At 37.8% G+C, this 17468-nt stretch overlaps 1 protein-coding gene across 1 annotated transcript in view; it reads left to right on the top strand.

Moving 5' to 3' along the window:
* Window positions 1–1980: 1980 nt before the first annotated feature.
* The window catches only part of LOC126469802 (uncharacterized), a 129497-nt gene continuing 114009 nt past the window's right edge, over window positions 1981–17468 (top strand). The window contains exon 1 of the mRNA XM_050097060.1: window positions 1981–2201. Within this exon, the coding sequence (XP_049953017.1) occupies window positions 2091–2201 (111 nt within the window). The 5' untranslated portion in view covers window positions 1981–2090. The remainder of the gene's footprint in view (window positions 2202–17468) is intronic.

Raw genomic sequence — 17468 nt, 5'->3', positions numbered from 1 at the left:
CTTTTTGCTTGCAGTAGGCCTAATAGGCATTTGATATTGCTACTTCGTGAATTATATTTTGTTGTGTTATTTATGTAAATCAGGAACATAAAAGTGACCATTTCTACCAAAACAGCCTCGCTTATTTGGCTTGTCTTACATTTTCTGCCATATTAGGAAGGCCTATTTAGGTTATCTAGCGGACACTGACAAAAGAGATGTGATGAAATCGAGAAACCACACCAGTCTTGAATGCTACTCATGTTAACACCTTTTTGAGTACTAGGCAACGACATTTTGAATTTTCATGTAGCAAAGCATTTGACAAACTTTGGTGATCTAATAGATTCTTCCATAGAAAAGAGAGCACACCATGTTGAGCTGCAGTAAGATTACAGAGAAATAAATTTTGGGATGTAATGACTTAAAAAATGTGTACTGTTTGCTTGCCTCTTGTCTTTATTGGTTTCATGTTTCCTAAATTTAATTTTTTGTCACACAAAAGAGAAAGTTATCAGCTAATAGACAATAAAGAATGCAAATTTTCTGGAGAGTTATTACTCTCCCAGTTACAAATAATCACATCCAATATTAATTATGAGGTTTTTTTAAGGGGATAGGGTGTCAAACTGGCCAAGTAAGAGCAGGAGAGGCACCACAGGACACTTTAATTTCCACTATCCTGAATATAGGTTTGATGACTTTCATTACAAAATATACATGCCTGAATTACACAGAGTGGAATACAGTGACTTGCGATAGAAGTATTCTGTGTGAAGAGGTGTAGTACTCCACTTTGGCACACTTAAGACCAAATAACATGTCTTAAATTTTCTCAAACATATGTGTTTTATATATTAAACTCTTCACAAAGAGGTGCCCTACAAAATGAACATATTTTTGAAAAACAGATTTTCTTGCGTTTTTGACATCGTATCTCAAATGCTTGTGGGGAGGGGAGGGGGGTGCCACTATCAAGTTTTTGGTGCGGTTCGGAAATATGGTAAATCTGGGGCTGCTATGAAGGTCAACTGGAAAAACTATGCACCAGCAGGTTGTCACACGTAAAAATCTGCTATTTGTACCACAGTTACTGTTGTAAAGCTATGGTAGAGGAAGTTATTTACACATACTGGCAAATGCCCAGTAAGATAGCTTCACATGCTGTTAACAACAGGCATGTGGGAGAGACAATGTGTCGAATAAAGGTACTTAATTGTTTGTCTGCAGTTAGGACTTGCGCCCACGATTATATTGTATTAATTCACCTACATATGTGTCTCGAGGAAAATGCAATAACGTATTATCTGTAGCTTTAACATGCAGGAAGGAAAGCAGATTGCTGTTTCACTTCCTGTCCACTGAACTCGTGTAAGACAAGAAAAATATAAAGATAACAAGGATAGCAAAATTTTCTGTTAATAAATTAATGAATTATTCGAATTAATCTGCCTGTACCGATGGTGAAATATACTTCCATTCACATTCGTGATTTTTTTTTCGTAGGTTTACATAATGAATATTATGTATATGTTACAAAAAACGCCGTTCGTATTGTGATAAACGTGAATTAAAGTCACTGCTGTACTGCAGTATTTTGCATCCACGTTTAACTTGTTTTATACTGATGCTTGCCATAAACATAACTTTGGAAGTCCAGAAGATTTATATTGGTGAAAATCAAAAGCACAAAAAAAATACCTTTTTCTTTAGTTCATCTCCCACTTCACTTGGAGCGCTGCTATCGTTCCATGTTTCCATTTTTAACACGGGACTTGCGCTGGCGCGTCTCATTTATTCTTGTTCTGTGTGTTGCGCATCCGAATGCACACTCCATAGGTTTTTATACACTATTTTTTCAACACCATGGAGGTAGAATTTTTACCTCCTTGTTCAACACAGACATACATTAATGTATGTCTGTGGCTTTCAATCTGCGATGCTAAACCTGAGGTTCCTGCAGTGATGTCTGTACTCTTTGGTTTGCTGTCAACTGTCAAAGATGTTTAGTGGTTTAGAACGCCAAAGTTAGTTGTGATGAGTGGAAATGTGTGTTATGAATTGTGTTTGTTTTGAATGTTCGTGTAGGTGAATATTTCTGCTGGGCGGAAATGAAAGATCAAGGGAGGACTCCTCTTCGAACTATATTACAAAATTTTCTGAATCACGTCGAGAATCTGGATAACCAGAAAGTTGATGGGAGCTATGAAAAAGAATTTCAGGTACGTTTGTTATTCTTTGTACAGTGTTAGGCAATCTGCCACTGTTTTCCCTTGAATTCTAGTTGATCCAGTGTTTGTACTTGCGGATTAATCGTTTTAAAACTTTATTTTTATCGACATTGTACTTTCCATTAAACTTTAGCCAAGTGATGCACTGTGCCTAAGTTCTGCCCTCAGTTTTCAGTGACTCATTTCCGTCGTTCGTAATACACGACACTGCCAAAAATTATTTTACACATCTCCAATTTCCTTCACCCCAGAAGTCTGATGTATTCAAATATTTCTATGTGTTGTTTTTCTAACAACTCCATAAGTAATGGCATTTAACCGCGTGCTCCCTCCGAAACTGTTGTCTAAAGTCACCTTATTTCCGTTACAGCCTCGTAAACTATCGAACCATATTAGTGGTACTGTATTACTTTGTTGTGTTAAATGGACAATTGTGTAGCTGTATTGACCATTCGCTATTATTTATTCCTAGTCGTGTGAATACAAATTTGTTGTTTATGAAATATATGCATCTGAAAAACTGCAACTATTTAAATATTTTTCGAGAGTTTCATATTTTGAAATGTCGTCTGTTTGTCGCCACGATTCTGAAGACTCGGACAGTAGGCCTATCATTTTTTCATAAGCAGTGTTATTAGTACTAGTAATTTATTCGTCTAAAGATGGGCACAAAAATTTGTGGTGAGAGGCTTATACGTTAATTTGTTTTTTAATGTCGTGTGACAGGGTCTACATAGCATTTTATCTTAAAATTCATATCTTCAGTCATCAATCTGGGTTATAAACCTCTCAGAGACGTTGTGAACGAGTGAAAGTGCACTGTGTGTCAACAGTGCATGGTTCCATATCATTGATGGCTGTAACCAATAATAATTATTACTGCTATGTACTTGTAAAACACCTTCAAATAATTTGACATCTAGTTTCCAGTTTGTTAGAGCTTCCTTGTGTTAACTGGTCCATCTTTATGTTTTTTTTCCATTCTTATATTTTTCCAGCCACATCTTGCATATCTTATTTGTGTTATTTTCTCTATCTAGACCTCTGCCACACACTTAAGTATGAATTGTACATCTGTAGAATATGTGTGATAGGTAATGTAGTACCAGTACAACTAGAAACTAAATGTTAATATTTTCATCTTCACTAACTAGATATCTTTTTATGGGTGTTCGCACCTTTTTATGGTAACCACATTATTACTGCATAAAAATAATAAATAAGGAAGTACTTTATTTCTGAAACAGTTATTTGATCCTAAACAACCCTCTGTTATGTTTTTGTTATAATTTACTTGTTGTGCTTATAAACATACTTCCCATATGCTTCATGTTGTACTGTCTCATGCTATTTTTATTGTAATTCTGTTTGATTATTATTAGTTTCACCTACAAATTTGAGTTCTTTATATAGTTATGTTCTGTATTTGCTAGGACAGACCATGAAACATACGGTATATTTGTAACTGTGTTTGGGGTGGGGGAGGGGGGGATAGTAGAAAAGAAGAAGTTACTAGCTCTACAGTATTGTGTATATAATCATATATGTTAAACAAACAACAAAGAACCATGTCGAGTCATCAGAAAAATGGCTTCTTAGAACAATTTGAGTGTGCATCATGAAACCAATTGTTATATTATGAGGCATATTCATATATAAACTGAAAAACAAGACTAGGGCCTAAGATAGTAATTGTTCTATGACATTACTGGTATATTTAAAAACGTACACACACAAAACTGAAATGGGGTGCTCAAATTTTCTTTCTTTTGTGCCTCACTTTAAATTTGCTTACACTTAACCTACAATGTTCTTATGTTAGCAAACAGTTGTAACTTGTTCGGTTTTTTTCTGATCTCTTCAGTCTTCTGTGAGCCTAATTTGATAAGGATGTAAGACAAAATTACAATCAGCATGGTCATATTGGACTCCTGTAAGATGTACTCCTCCACTAGAATTCCCACCCAATCATTTGCCTTTTCCACAATGAATTTCATGTGCTCATGTTAAAGTGAGATACATGATATAGGAAATACAAAGTGGGTAACCTTGGCTTCCAGCATACAGGGGGAAAAAAAATTATCATGTCACTACAACAAACATGGAGTTTCTACTGCAGAACTCCTGTATCACTCAAATTTAGTTGCCCAGGGTGATCAAATAATAAGTGAAGATTTTTAAACTCTTAGTTCTGAAGATAAACGAAAGGTTGGAAGTATCATATTCATGATCATTGTGCTGAAACTAAATGATCCTATCATTGTTGTAAGAATGCCAGTAATCTTCATTGTCCCTGACATGTTGTTTTGTTTGTATTCACTCTGTTATCTCCTATGGCAGTGATATCATGCCTCTTGTAATGTACACTTGTGTGACTTAAACATTAACAAAGTCAGATTTTTCAAAAAAAAGAGAGTTTTCAGAAAAGTATTTTGAGGAATCCAGGACCACAGCAAAATGCGGAAAAGTAGCAAATTATTTATATCCAATATTAAAGTTAGGAGACTTTATATTTCACAAGCATTTTGACCTTTGTAGGAATGGAAAATTCACCAATCAAGTGCAGCTACTCACAGAGGTCCAGTGTAAGCTGTAATTATCATAAGCCAGTGAAGCTTGGTAGGTGTTTTAAAGCGAAACCAATTTACAATCGGAAAAAGAAAATTAGTTCCAGTTGTGACCACCAGGTGCAAATCTGTCATTGTGAATGTGAAAAAGATTTGTAGAAATATTATCATGTAAGAATTTAGGGACAAGATGTAGGCAGAAAAGGTCAAACAAGTGAGAAAGGCATAATGATTTAATTATTAGCTGCCACTCAAATAATTTGTTCAGTATGAGTACCAGAGATGTAGAAATGCTCCATTCGTAAAACCACATTATCAGTAGTTACCTGCGGCACTTCCAGTATAATCTGAGCAACATGTTCGTGTATACTAGCGTTCTGATCAGGTAGAGACCGAATATATCTCTGGTAAACATGTTTTTTTTAGATATCCCCAGAGCCTAAAGTCACACAGATTCAGATCAGTTATAATTTAGGCCATGCATCTATAAAATCTCTGGAGGTAATATGTTCATGGAAGGCTGCATAAGCAGATCTTTCACTGTGCGAGTGACATGAGTGTTGCCCCATCTTGCATGAAAACGTGATTTCCACCCAGTTGCATTCTGCCGAAGCAGGAATCACATGCTGTACAAGGAGGTTTCGATAACATTCAGATTTCACAGCACACCTGACAGGCCTTCTGGGTGTATTCTCTTCAAAGGAGAACAGACCGAGAATAAAGGCGCTGAATACACACCACCCATTTGCATATGGCAAGTGCAATGGTTCTTCATGTGCAATACACAGTTGAACAGTACCCCAAATTCAGCATTCACTGCAGTCTGTAGTGTAAAATGTGCCTTGTCACTCCACAGAATATTGCCCAGCCACATGTCATCAGCTTTGATCCATGCCAGAAACTGAAGAACATATTTAGAACATTTGCTGCACCATTTAGATATTGTATGGGACCCAGTGTCAAATAAACTGCAGAACTTTCTGTACTCTTGACCATGGGATGGACAGTTCTCATGACACTTCATGAGCACTAGCACTATGCAGGGAATGTGCTGCACAGTCAGTTACAGCAACAGCAACCTTGTCAAAAACTTCCTCTTCCAGGTTCCACCCCAAGCTCCACTGTGCTTTTGAATTTCATTATCATCTTCTTTATATCATTGAATTTACATGGAGCCTTTCCTCAGACCTTTCCATCGGCAATACTCTCTCAGTGCAGCACTGCCATTCATATAAGCTAGTTTCTCTTCATAATAGCCTTCCTGTTCACTTATGCTGTTGCTTGCCAAATGATAGTGTGTATTCATGGTGTCATACAAATATTCTACAGTGTCACATTTGCACCTGTTGGGCACAGTTGGAACTAGTTAGTTTACCAGCATGAATCATTAATGCATTATGGTATCTGCCGATACTGGGCCTATGTGAGTAGCAGCATTTTAGTTATAATCACCCAGTCTGTCCGGAACACCCTCAAGCATGAAGACCTTTCAGAAGCTCTATATTGTGTTTCTTTGACATCAGAGAAGATACAAAAATCTTACATGTGACAAACAGGAAAATTAAATACCAAGAGAATTGCCTCTCAAAACTTTATGAAACTACATGGTCCAGTCACTTTAATGTGACCACCACCTATCTTTGATGTCAGCGTGCAATAACCACACACAGATGGCAGCACTAGCAGCGAAGAATATATAAAGCTTGTCAGGGGGATGTGTAAAAACAAGCAGTCATTGTTTTAATGCAGAAAAAAGCAATTTATCTGACATTGAAAAGGGAATGATCATTGGCTTTCAGGCCAAGGGTGGAAGAATTTCTGAAATGGCAGAGTTTGTAAGCTGTTTGCATGCCGCTGTGGTTAAAGTACGTCTTGCATGGCAAAACCAGTGCCGAGGCATCTACGGTGCACCGTGGGCCATAGATGACAGGAGTGAACAACAGCTGCGGAGATGTGTACAGGCAAGTAGATGTGCAAATATTGAACAACTGACTGCCCAAATGAATTAAGGGGCTACCAACAGTGTCTCCTCAATGACAGGTCAGCGAAAGTTGCTGCATATGGACCTCCACAGCACACACATGGTTCCTTCACCCACGGTGGCTGCTGTTCGTCAATGTTGAAGGCTGGAATTTGCATCTCAGTACCACAGTTGGACCTCCAATGAGTTGTGGTAGGTGGCCTTTTTTTTTTCTTCAGATGGCGTGAAGCGTCTGAAAGAAAATACCCTGCAATTTGGTAAACACATCCTGGTGCTCTTCAAACCAATCATGTACACAGCAAGCTGTGTGACACACTTCATTGTCCTGCTGGTGGATGTCATTGTGCTGAGGAAAAACAGAAATGCATGTAGGGGATGGACATTATCCCCAAGAACAGATGCGTACTTTTGTTGATCCATTGTGCCTTCCAGAATGATGAGATCACCCAGGAAATGCCACAAAAACATTCCCCAGACCATTCCCTGGACCCTCTCGACAATTGTAGCAGGTTTTCTGTAATTCCGTCGTGTGTAAATGGTATGGAACTGCGGCTAGTCAAAGACTTGAAGGAAATAGATACCAACAGGCATAATTTTATTTAGCTACCACTTTTGGTGCCTCACTGGCACCATCTTCAGGCCCCTATACACTAAACTAGCAACTCATCAAGTTTTTGTGCTATTATAGGGACCACTATATCCAGCTGGTTTCTGTAGACTTCTAAAAACTTCTCGGTCAATGTGGACCCTAACCCTACTGACAACTGTCAGTCCAAGCTATGCATACAAAAGGTATAAAGGGGCAATGCATTGGTGAAGCAGTCATTTGTACTTAGATGATTCATGTGGAAAGGTTTCCAACCTGGTTATGGCCACACGGTGAGAATTAAAATACTTTGAATGCGGAATGGTATTGGAAGCTAGACGCATGGGGAATTCCATTTTGGAAATCATAATGGAATTCAATATTCTGAGATACCCAGTATCAAGAATCTGCCGAGAATACCAAATTTCAAGAATTACCTCTCACCACGGACAATGCAGTGGCTGGCGGCCTTCGCTTAACAATCCAGAGCAGCAGCGTTTGCAGAGAGTGGTCAGTGTTAACAGACAAGCAACACTGTGTGATATAACCACAGAAATCAGTGTTGTAGATATGACGAACATATCTGTTACGACAGTGTGGCGAAATTTGGCATTAATGGGCTGTGGCAGCAGATGACCGATGCCATTGCCTTTGCTGACAGCATGATATCACCTGCACTGCCTTTCCTGGGCTGGTGACCATATTGGTTCGACCCTGGATGACTGGAAAACTGTGGCAGGTCAAATGAGTCCTTATTTCATTGGTAAGAGCTGATGATAGACTTCAATTGTGGAACAAACCCCATGAATCCATGGACCCAAATTGTCAACAATGCACTGTGCAAGTTGGTGGTGGCTCCATAATGGTGTGGGCAGTGGAATGGACTGGGTCCTTTGGACCAGCTGAACCAATCATTGACTGGAAATGGTTATGCTCAGCTACTTTGAAGACCATTTGCAGCCGTTCATGGGCTTCATGTTCCCAAACAACAGTGCACCATGTTACCAGGCTACAATTGTTTGCAGTTGGTTTGAAAAACATTCTGGTGGAGTGAATGATTTGACTACCCAGATTGCTTGACTGAACCCTTTTGAACATTTATGGGACATAATCAAAAGATCAGTTCGTGTACAAAATTCTGCACCAGCAACACTTTCGCAATTATGTACAGCTATAGAGGCAGCATGGCTCAGTATTTCTGCAGGGGACTTTCAACGACTTGTTGACTCCATGCCATGTCAAGTTGCTGCACTATGCCGGGCAGTAGGTGGTGTGACATGATGCTAGGAAGCATCCCTTCAGTGTAAATTATAACAAGTTTAATGTGCTGAAGCAGTATTGTATTTCATGTTAAGTTAGGTCATGGGTGAAATATAAGCCCAATTAGATGAGGACTTAATCAAAAACTTTACGTTTCAAGTACATGCGTCCTAACTGGAAAATGTTTTATACTAACATCAGTGATGGCACATTACCACATGTCCGTAATTACCATGTATACAGCTTTCTTTCTGACCGATGTTCATTAGAACTTCTTTTGCTTATGTTATTGAATATACTTCCATCCTTGTCAGTTTTTCACTATTACTTAATATACAGCCTGTATAATTGCATATTAGGTTATACTTGGTAAGGATTCCTTAGTCAATAAGCACATGTAATTGAATGTTATCCAAGTTCATACTTCATTGATCAAGTGTAGTGCAAAAGTGTATCAGAAGAATTCAGTAAATTAAGACACATGGCTTCCACCTGAAGGCACTGCTACATAGCCTTATATGCTTTTTTTTTTTTTAAATAGAGAAGAAGCTGGATTTAATTTGGTTGTCATTTCCAAAATTATGCTGATTTTGACACTGGAGATTATTAGCAAAGAGTCAAGTCATCACATTAAAATTAAGGAATTGTTCTACAACCTGGCGTATGTGATATAGGTCTGCAGGGTCTCTAGATTAGTCTATCCAGTATTCTTGAAAATGCTAGTGTCTTGTGGTCACTCCGTCATTTTGGACACACTTGTATTAAGAAATTCTGTGGCAATAACAAATAGCTTTGTCAAATTCTCATTAAGAAAATCCACCAGGTTACAACCTGTGAAATAATTTTGGAAACAGAATTTGGAATTATGTTTATTTGTCTTGCTTTTGTTGTTAATTTGGCCGGGATGCTGCCGACTGAATGATTTCACTCCCTTGACTAATGTTTGTTTGAAGTCCATTTATAACTCTGTGCTTTCCAGTGTTAAAAGCTTCACATGGTTGCTTTGATTTAATTTAAAATATGTTGATCTTCTGTCTTTTGACTTTTATTGCACCTGTGGTATGACACCCCACCTTTCTTGAGCAGCTCTTCAAAGCCATTACTAAATTTCTTACTTTTTTAGTATTTCATTTTGTGACAATTTGATTTGTTGTAGTTTAGAATGGTCTGAAGCTTTCATTGCAGTCTGATATCCAGAAATACTGTTAATATAAAAAAAGGTAAAGCTTTCATCAATCCAAAAATTGTTTTGAGTACTACAGTGCCTTACTAGTCATGGCCCTGTTGATGGTATGCTGTTGCCTTCCTCTAGGGTTGAGAACTGGCTTACCCAGCCAGTTAAAGGGGATTTCCAGTTTAATGTGGATCCCAAATCACAGTGTGAATTGGCAGTTTTCGCATCAGCAAACTTTGCCAGATGTGAAATAAGTGATAAGTGACAGATAAAAATCTTAGGAATGACCAGGAATTGAACCCAAGAACTGCAGATTTGTAGGCTGGCACTTCACCATTGAGCCACTTAATATAAGTACGTGTAAATGAGCTGTACACTAGTGACATAGTTCTTGAATTTTCAATTAACATGTGTGTGTTTTGTCCTTGCTTTTGGTTATTTTGGTTTAGGTTGTCAATAGCCTCCCTGTCTCATTATAGGTAAAAGACTAGCTTTTCTCTCAAGGTAACTTAGTTCCTTCCAATATCCTTGTCACTAATGGCTCAGTCCAGTATCTAATGTCGTCACTGGTAGCAATCTGTTAGAACTATTATAGAACAGTAAAAAATTGCTGATCTCAGAAAAGTATTAGCACATCACTAGAGATTGTTTTGTTTGTAGACATACATGATTGTGTTGAGAGTGATCCTGTTTGTATAGACTGATGAAAAGTATATGTAAAGTGTTCCACCATGTGACTAAAATTATAAACTATGTGTTTCTGTATGTTTCCTAGGTAACCTTTTCCTGCAGAACATGAGACAAGATACCTATTATATATTTGGGAGTGCAGATGAAATCACTTATTACATATATAAAAAAATCAACAGCGTACTGATAGTAGAAAACTCTGCTCTGAGTGAAAATTTTTAACAGCCAGTCAATAAGATAGCCTACACTAATTGGTCATAATCTGTTTGTTATTAGGGTGTTTCATGTTTGCCGGCTATTTGAGCAAGGAAATAATTTTCTTGAGTTTCCTATTAGTTACTTATCTTACTATTTCCTTTACTTAGAATAATTCTATTTTTAGATATCCCGAGGGAGAGTATACACTTTTGTTTTATTTTGCACTAATACAGGCTTATTTTTACATAGTACACTGCTGCTACTTATGTTACACTACTTTTAGAATGCTTGCTTTTTGATAATCAACTTGCCAACAGGTCCACATGAAGATATTTGCATCATCATTAATGCTGCGGTGACTGGAAGGGCAAACACAGCCGCATGTATGGTCTTGGCTGCAGTTGGCTCAAATTTCTAATTTTTTTCTGGCCAGGAGTGATCATTACTTGCAGTTGGGAGTAATCTGCTATACTTTTCTTTTTAGTTGTGTACTTCAGTGATAATATACTAACACCACCTATTGTGATTCTTATTTACACATTACCTACCTCAGTAGCAAGGTTTTAACTGAGATTCCCTCACCTAACTCGAGCCATTAAATGCCCTTTCCTGCAAGATCAGCTAATCAAGGTACTGGCTTAAACTAACAATATTAAATCCCTGGTAGCTGGAACTTCACTTAAATTTGGTGAACTGGATGAATTCTTTGTAGTCTACATTTGCTAATTTAAATGCATGTCTTTTGCTTTAACTAATGAGTAACTAGAGCTGGTCACTGGATCTGGTTAACCAACAAGTCAGTCAAAGTCGCGAGATGTTTCCTTGCTCCATTTGCTCCAGTATTACTATAAGAGCCAATGGGAAGTTGGAGAGGAAATAATTTGACTGGTGAATAGCTAGTTAGGCAATCTGGTTAACTGGCAAATGAACTGGAGCTTCCAACTACAGTGTTCCCTCTGATTATCTACGAGTTACCATAGATGGTGATGAGAAAATGGGATGAGGTTGCCATTTAATGAAAGACAGTGAACAGATATTGATGCTACTTGTTCTGATAAATTTTGTGTGTCGTGCAAACTAGCGGATATTTTGAAGGTTATGTAGAGTCACAGATTCTTCTTGCAAAAGTGCCTTATCTGAGAATACTATTACATTTGTAAATGAAAAATAAATATTTTTTAGATGCTATATGTCAATACAGAGAACAACAATCTGGCAGCTTTCTGAAAGAGTGAAGGACCAAAACCAAGCAGCTATGTATAGCTTGCGTGGACTGTTCTTTGTCACAGGTGAAGGAACAGCTAATCACAATAATTTAAAACAATGCCTCAAATGTTGTTATAATGATTAGCAGCCAAAAAGTAAATAAAAATATATAATTAAGCAATATAACAATTTTGTAGGTCTGAAGAGAAATTATAGAGCAAAAATATATATAAAATTAGGTTTTCCGTATGTTCTCGATGGTGGACAGGGTACGCACCACTCAGAATTTTATTCTTCTCTCAGTAATAAAAGGTTTCACTGAGATTGGAGCTACTTGATTAATTGTGTATTGCCCAGTCTTAAGATATGAAGAAATGTAGTGGAATCAGTCTGGGCTGATCAAGTGTATTGGTACTCAGGAGACATGTTTGTAAAGTATTTAATGACATTCTTAATTTGTGAATATTTTTTTAGGTCTGCAGTTATTCTTAGTATAGAAAAACTGCATGACAATATACTCATGTGTGGGGAATGCATAAACAGGACCAGAACTCATCTAAAGCTACTGTTCAGGAACCAAAAGAACCACATAATTTCATTTGAAAAATTAATTTGGTACTTGCATATCAGTAGTTAAAAAATGTTACTGTTATACACCTTTTCCTATTTTACGAGACCATGGTGACTGTCAGAGTGAAAATATGTTATCAATATTTTTAGCATCTCAAAAAGTGAAATAGATGCCTCACCTTATACGTGTGATTTGAGGGAATGATGATACCCTGAGACCAGAGAGGTCAGCTGTAAGAAAGTTGCTCGACCCCTATTTAACTGGCACAACTCGGAGGTGAAAGCCCTGCCATTGGAAAAAGTGCTCCGTGACCAGCATTATCAATCTATCATGTAACCACTGGCATGAAATAATATTTATCTTAGCCCTAACATTTCGCAGTATAATATAGACTGAAAATAAAAACCAAAAGGCTGTGTGATTTTATTTCCTTATGTGAATAAATTTGGGAGCTACATATTATGGATCATAATTTTAAACAAGGTGACAGGTAACAGGGAACTTGCACAAATAAAATTTATTTTGCATGATTTTTTTAAATTTTTAGTTAAAATGAGAGTGAGGATATCATGGTTCAATAATAATTTGTGTATTTTATTGTAGAGTCCCCCATTTTTAAACATTATTATTTTGTGTCTGTACAGTTAGTCAGTGCAAAAGGAATGATGATAATTTTACACCGTCTCATGAGTTACAGTTTGGTAATTGTGGAAGACTGAAACAATGTAAATGCTCAGTACAGTTGTGAGTGTAGCACCTTTGGTGGTTGATCCCATTCATATTTTGTGATGCAGTAAGTGGTGTTCTGTGTTCAACATTAGTTTTGCTTCTTAGTTAACAATCTCATTTGCCTTCACACAAACTTTTTAAGCATGTTTTGAAATGTCCTTGGGTATTCATCTGGGTGATGTCATACAAATGGTGTAATATTATGAAAAGCTGACTTATTGCCACCTTAAGCAGTCCTGATTACAGACTGTCTTCCATTGAATGTTGTCTTAGATACCTGCTCTCTCTCCAGCTGTTGATCTTGAGCCCATGGTACCTGTGAATTGTTACGCTGGCAAGGAGGGAGGGAAAAGTAATGAGGTGGGGCATGAGCCGCAGTCCTCAGTCTTTGTGCCACTGCTGCTGGTGATGGAGTGCTGCTGATGTGATGGCCATCCATATGCTATGGACTCAGCTATTCATTTAGCATGACACAAGTGGATCTATCCACATATTGTCAGTGTGCTTTGAGCCCATGGCTGAGTTCCAAGCCTTACTTTGTTGCAAACTGCTGCCTTTATTGATCCATTCATCATGTAGCTAGATGTCTATCGCTTCTTTTAAAATAGAATCCCGTAAGGTGTTGGCCTGTTTTAACAGCTTGCTGCTGTCATAATGCTGCTTTGTCCTTTGCAGTGCTTTTTGACAGTTGCCTTTGTTGGCAGTGTGATGCATGTGCTTAGCACATCATTCCTATACCATTCAGATAGTCTGACCTATGTACGTTCCCTTCACTAGCAAGGGTTGTGTTAGACTCATGGTTTTGGGAGTCCTAAGTCATCCTCAATAGATCCTCCTGAGGATATTGTCTTGAGCAGTGAGCAAAATGCACACTTAATGTTACATTCCAAGGGTATCCTTCTAATTTCCACTGATGTGCTACATGTGTTACTGTGTTAGGTATAAATGCTGTCACAACTTGTTGCTCTTCTTCCTCTGAAAGTTGTGGCCTAGCTTTCTTCAGTTTAAAGACTCATTGGCTCAGAAGGTGGTTGGAACTGTTCCTCTGAGAAAACTGCCTAGCAGTTCTGCAATTCTACTGCCAAACTCTCTTGATTAGAGATTTTGTAAGCTCAGTACACTAGTGTGCTCAGGCTGCCTTCTCGTTGTGAGGGCACATGAAAGGAGGAGGTATGCAGGTACAAATCTGTATGTGTTTGTTTGCTGTAAACACTGTCTCAGTTTCCCATCTGGTCTACAGTTGACTCACACTCCCAGAAACAGAAGTTGGTTCTATTCATGAATCTGATGTTTTGGTACATCAAGTTCAGGTGTAGTAAAAAATCTTGTTGCCAGATTACGAAGGCATGTTCAGAAAATAAGTGTCTAGATTTTTATATTTATTTGGAAAAAGTGTATTTGAAAAAAATTAGAGGGTATTGTTGATACATATGTTGACTATTTTTCTACATAATCACCACCCAGCTCACTACATGTGGTGAGCTGTGGCACAAGCTTCTTTATGCCTTCCTCGAAGAACTCTCCTGCCAGCTCCTCCCCCACTTCAGGACCTCATTTGAAAATTTAATCCCACTCATGTATGGCTTCGAATAGGTGAAAAGATGATAATCTGAAGGTGCCAAGTCATGGGAATACAGGGGCTAGTACAGAACACCCCAATCAAATGAGTCCAAAAGTACCTTGGTGACTGAGGCTGTGTGAAATTGGGCATTGTCAATCATGAAGCACACTTGCACCATCAGCATTCCTCTCCTTTTGGTTTGTTCGCCCCTTTTCAGTTTTTTTAGGTTCTCACAATATTGTTGTGCTACTCACAATATTGTTGTGCATTGATTATCTACTCCTGAGACAGAAATTTGACCAAAATTATGCCTTTTCACTTCCAAAACACTGAGGCCATAATTTTTTTGCCTGCAGTTGTGATTTTGAATTTTTTGGCAGATAGTGAATTGGTGTGACGACACTGCGACAACTGTCTTCTTGTCTCAGGTGTGTAGCAAACCACCCATGTTTCATCTTCAGTCACAGTAGAGCTCAGAAAATTCTCACGTTTCAATTCAAGTCACTCAAGAAACTCACGGGCGCTATTGATCTGATTTTTCTTCTGCTGCTGCCGCCTCTTTTGGGACCCATCTTGTGTACACAGTTTCTGATATCCCAGAATGTCTGTCAGTGTCTTGTATAAGAAAGTTCTGGTGAACTGTGGAAACACTGCAGAAATTTTATACACTGTAAATTGGTGGTCTTCACGAACAGTTTCTTCGATTTTTTACATCAACTCATCAGTCAAAATTGAAGGTCTTCCACTTGTCTGTTCATCGTGTACATTTGTTCTGACCCCACTAAACACCCTATATCACTTAAACACACTCATTCTGCTAATTACACCTTCACCATAAACTGTTTTGATTTGCAAAAAAAAAAAAAAAAAAAAAAAAAAAAGGTTCAGTAGATGTTATTTCTTTCGCAAGTAGGAAGTGTATCGTGGCACATGTCTCACACTTGGCAGGATTTCATATTGACGTCTTTCATGCTACTGGTTATTGCAACACGAATTTATGTAATATTGTGTTCCTGCAATGCTTCTTTCTGGCCATGGGATCCCTTCTACCATACATTGTAGGCAATCCTCAAAAAACACAAAACCACAACCTGTTATGATCACAGTACACTTACTTTCTGAATGTGTCTCATATCATCTGTGTACTGGAAAGAAAAAACCATGAGGGTATTTGGATTGCTGACTCACGAGCTGCTTCTTCAGATGCCTCCATGAACACGTTGGATACCACTGGTGATACCATTGGTGTGCCAGTGTTGCTTACGATGGTATGGAGTGGAATCCCTTCTTTAGGACTTCAGGTAATGCTTAATGTTTCGGAGCTGCAGCAACTTGTGGATGAAGTCTTTTCACTCTTTTCGTGTATAATGTTCTAGAGAAGTTATGTTGGGTTCCTCTACACACAGTTAGTTGGATCATCATCTACTTTCTTATAGGCATTATCCTCTAATAGGCTGTACTTTTTTCTTTCATTCTTGAAGTGGTAGCAAGACTGTAGAATTTCCTTTTTCTGTGGTGACTGTCTCAGAATCTTCTATGAGGTGTTTCAGCACATTCTTCATCTCCTTGGAGACATTTGGCTTTGGCGGAATGACCCTTGTGAGTTTATAGTATGTTTCATGCCACATTTTCTCTGCTGCGTTCTGTGAAACAACAAGGGCACCTTTTTCAACCATACTGCTAAAAATCAGGCATGGATAGGGTCATCAGCATTGGGGCAGAATTTAGTACTTTTCAGAGTACAGATAAGTATGCTTTCTAACAGAAGATGATCAGCCATTAGAACTGCCTGGAAATGTCGAAATAACACACTGTTTGCATGGTGGCACCTGGCTAAATATCTGAGAACATTTCAGAATCATCATATGCCAGGAAAGACAAGACATGTTTATCATTCTATTTGTTTTTAAAATTTGGGCACTCACAGTTGTGTTTGATCTGAAAGTAACATGTTTTACACTAGATTCACTGCAAATGCACGAGTTTCACATTTTTCACCACAATATATGTATCATCAGTGCCATAGATTTCAATAAATGTATTAACAGACACTTAATTTCAGTCTAAAGTTGATCATATACATCATCTGATAGAATAAAGCAAATTATTCCCTTAATATCTCACTGAATTGTACATTTTCTTTGTAATGTATTTATTTCTTACACTTCTATTTACACAGTCCACATAAAATAGCATCTGACACAGGCAGAATGAGGAGTGGTATCTGGGGTGATTAGAGATATAATAATCTATAACCCTTTTGTCTTAGAGCTGTTTATGGAACCTAAAATAGTGTAAATTACTTAGGCCTCAGGATTGGGGAACCTGTAAATGATTTCAGTAGACAAACTAATACTAGAAGGAAGTCACAATAGTTATTTATCACCAATAGGTAGAGCATCTGTACGTAATATAGTATACTCATTTCCTGATTCTTGGCCTGTAAGATTTTTGTCTGACGTTAATTCCAAAACTCTCGTAAAAAATTTAAACAGTTAATAAACTTGTATGTTGTACTTTGGAGATTTAGCTCAGTAAATCACGTTTATACTTTGGTACCAGATTATTATACCAGTGCCATCAGTTGCTTTGTAATTATGGTCTACTCATCATATGTGGACATTAACCTTGGTTTCCTGCTGATTGGTGCAATTGCGAGCATGTAGATTATCTCCTCGAGCTTCCTTTCATTTAGGTAAAAACAAAGACACACACACACACACACACACACACAC

Source organism: Schistocerca serialis, chromosome 3 (genome assembly GCF_023864345.2).
Source record: "Schistocerca serialis cubense isolate TAMUIC-IGC-003099 chromosome 3, iqSchSeri2.2, whole genome shotgun sequence".
Lineage (NCBI taxonomy): Eukaryota > Metazoa > Arthropoda > Insecta > Orthoptera > Acrididae > Schistocerca > Schistocerca serialis.
The sequence above is the reverse complement of the archived record's forward strand: the minus strand, read 5'-3'. Positions and strand labels throughout refer to the sequence as shown.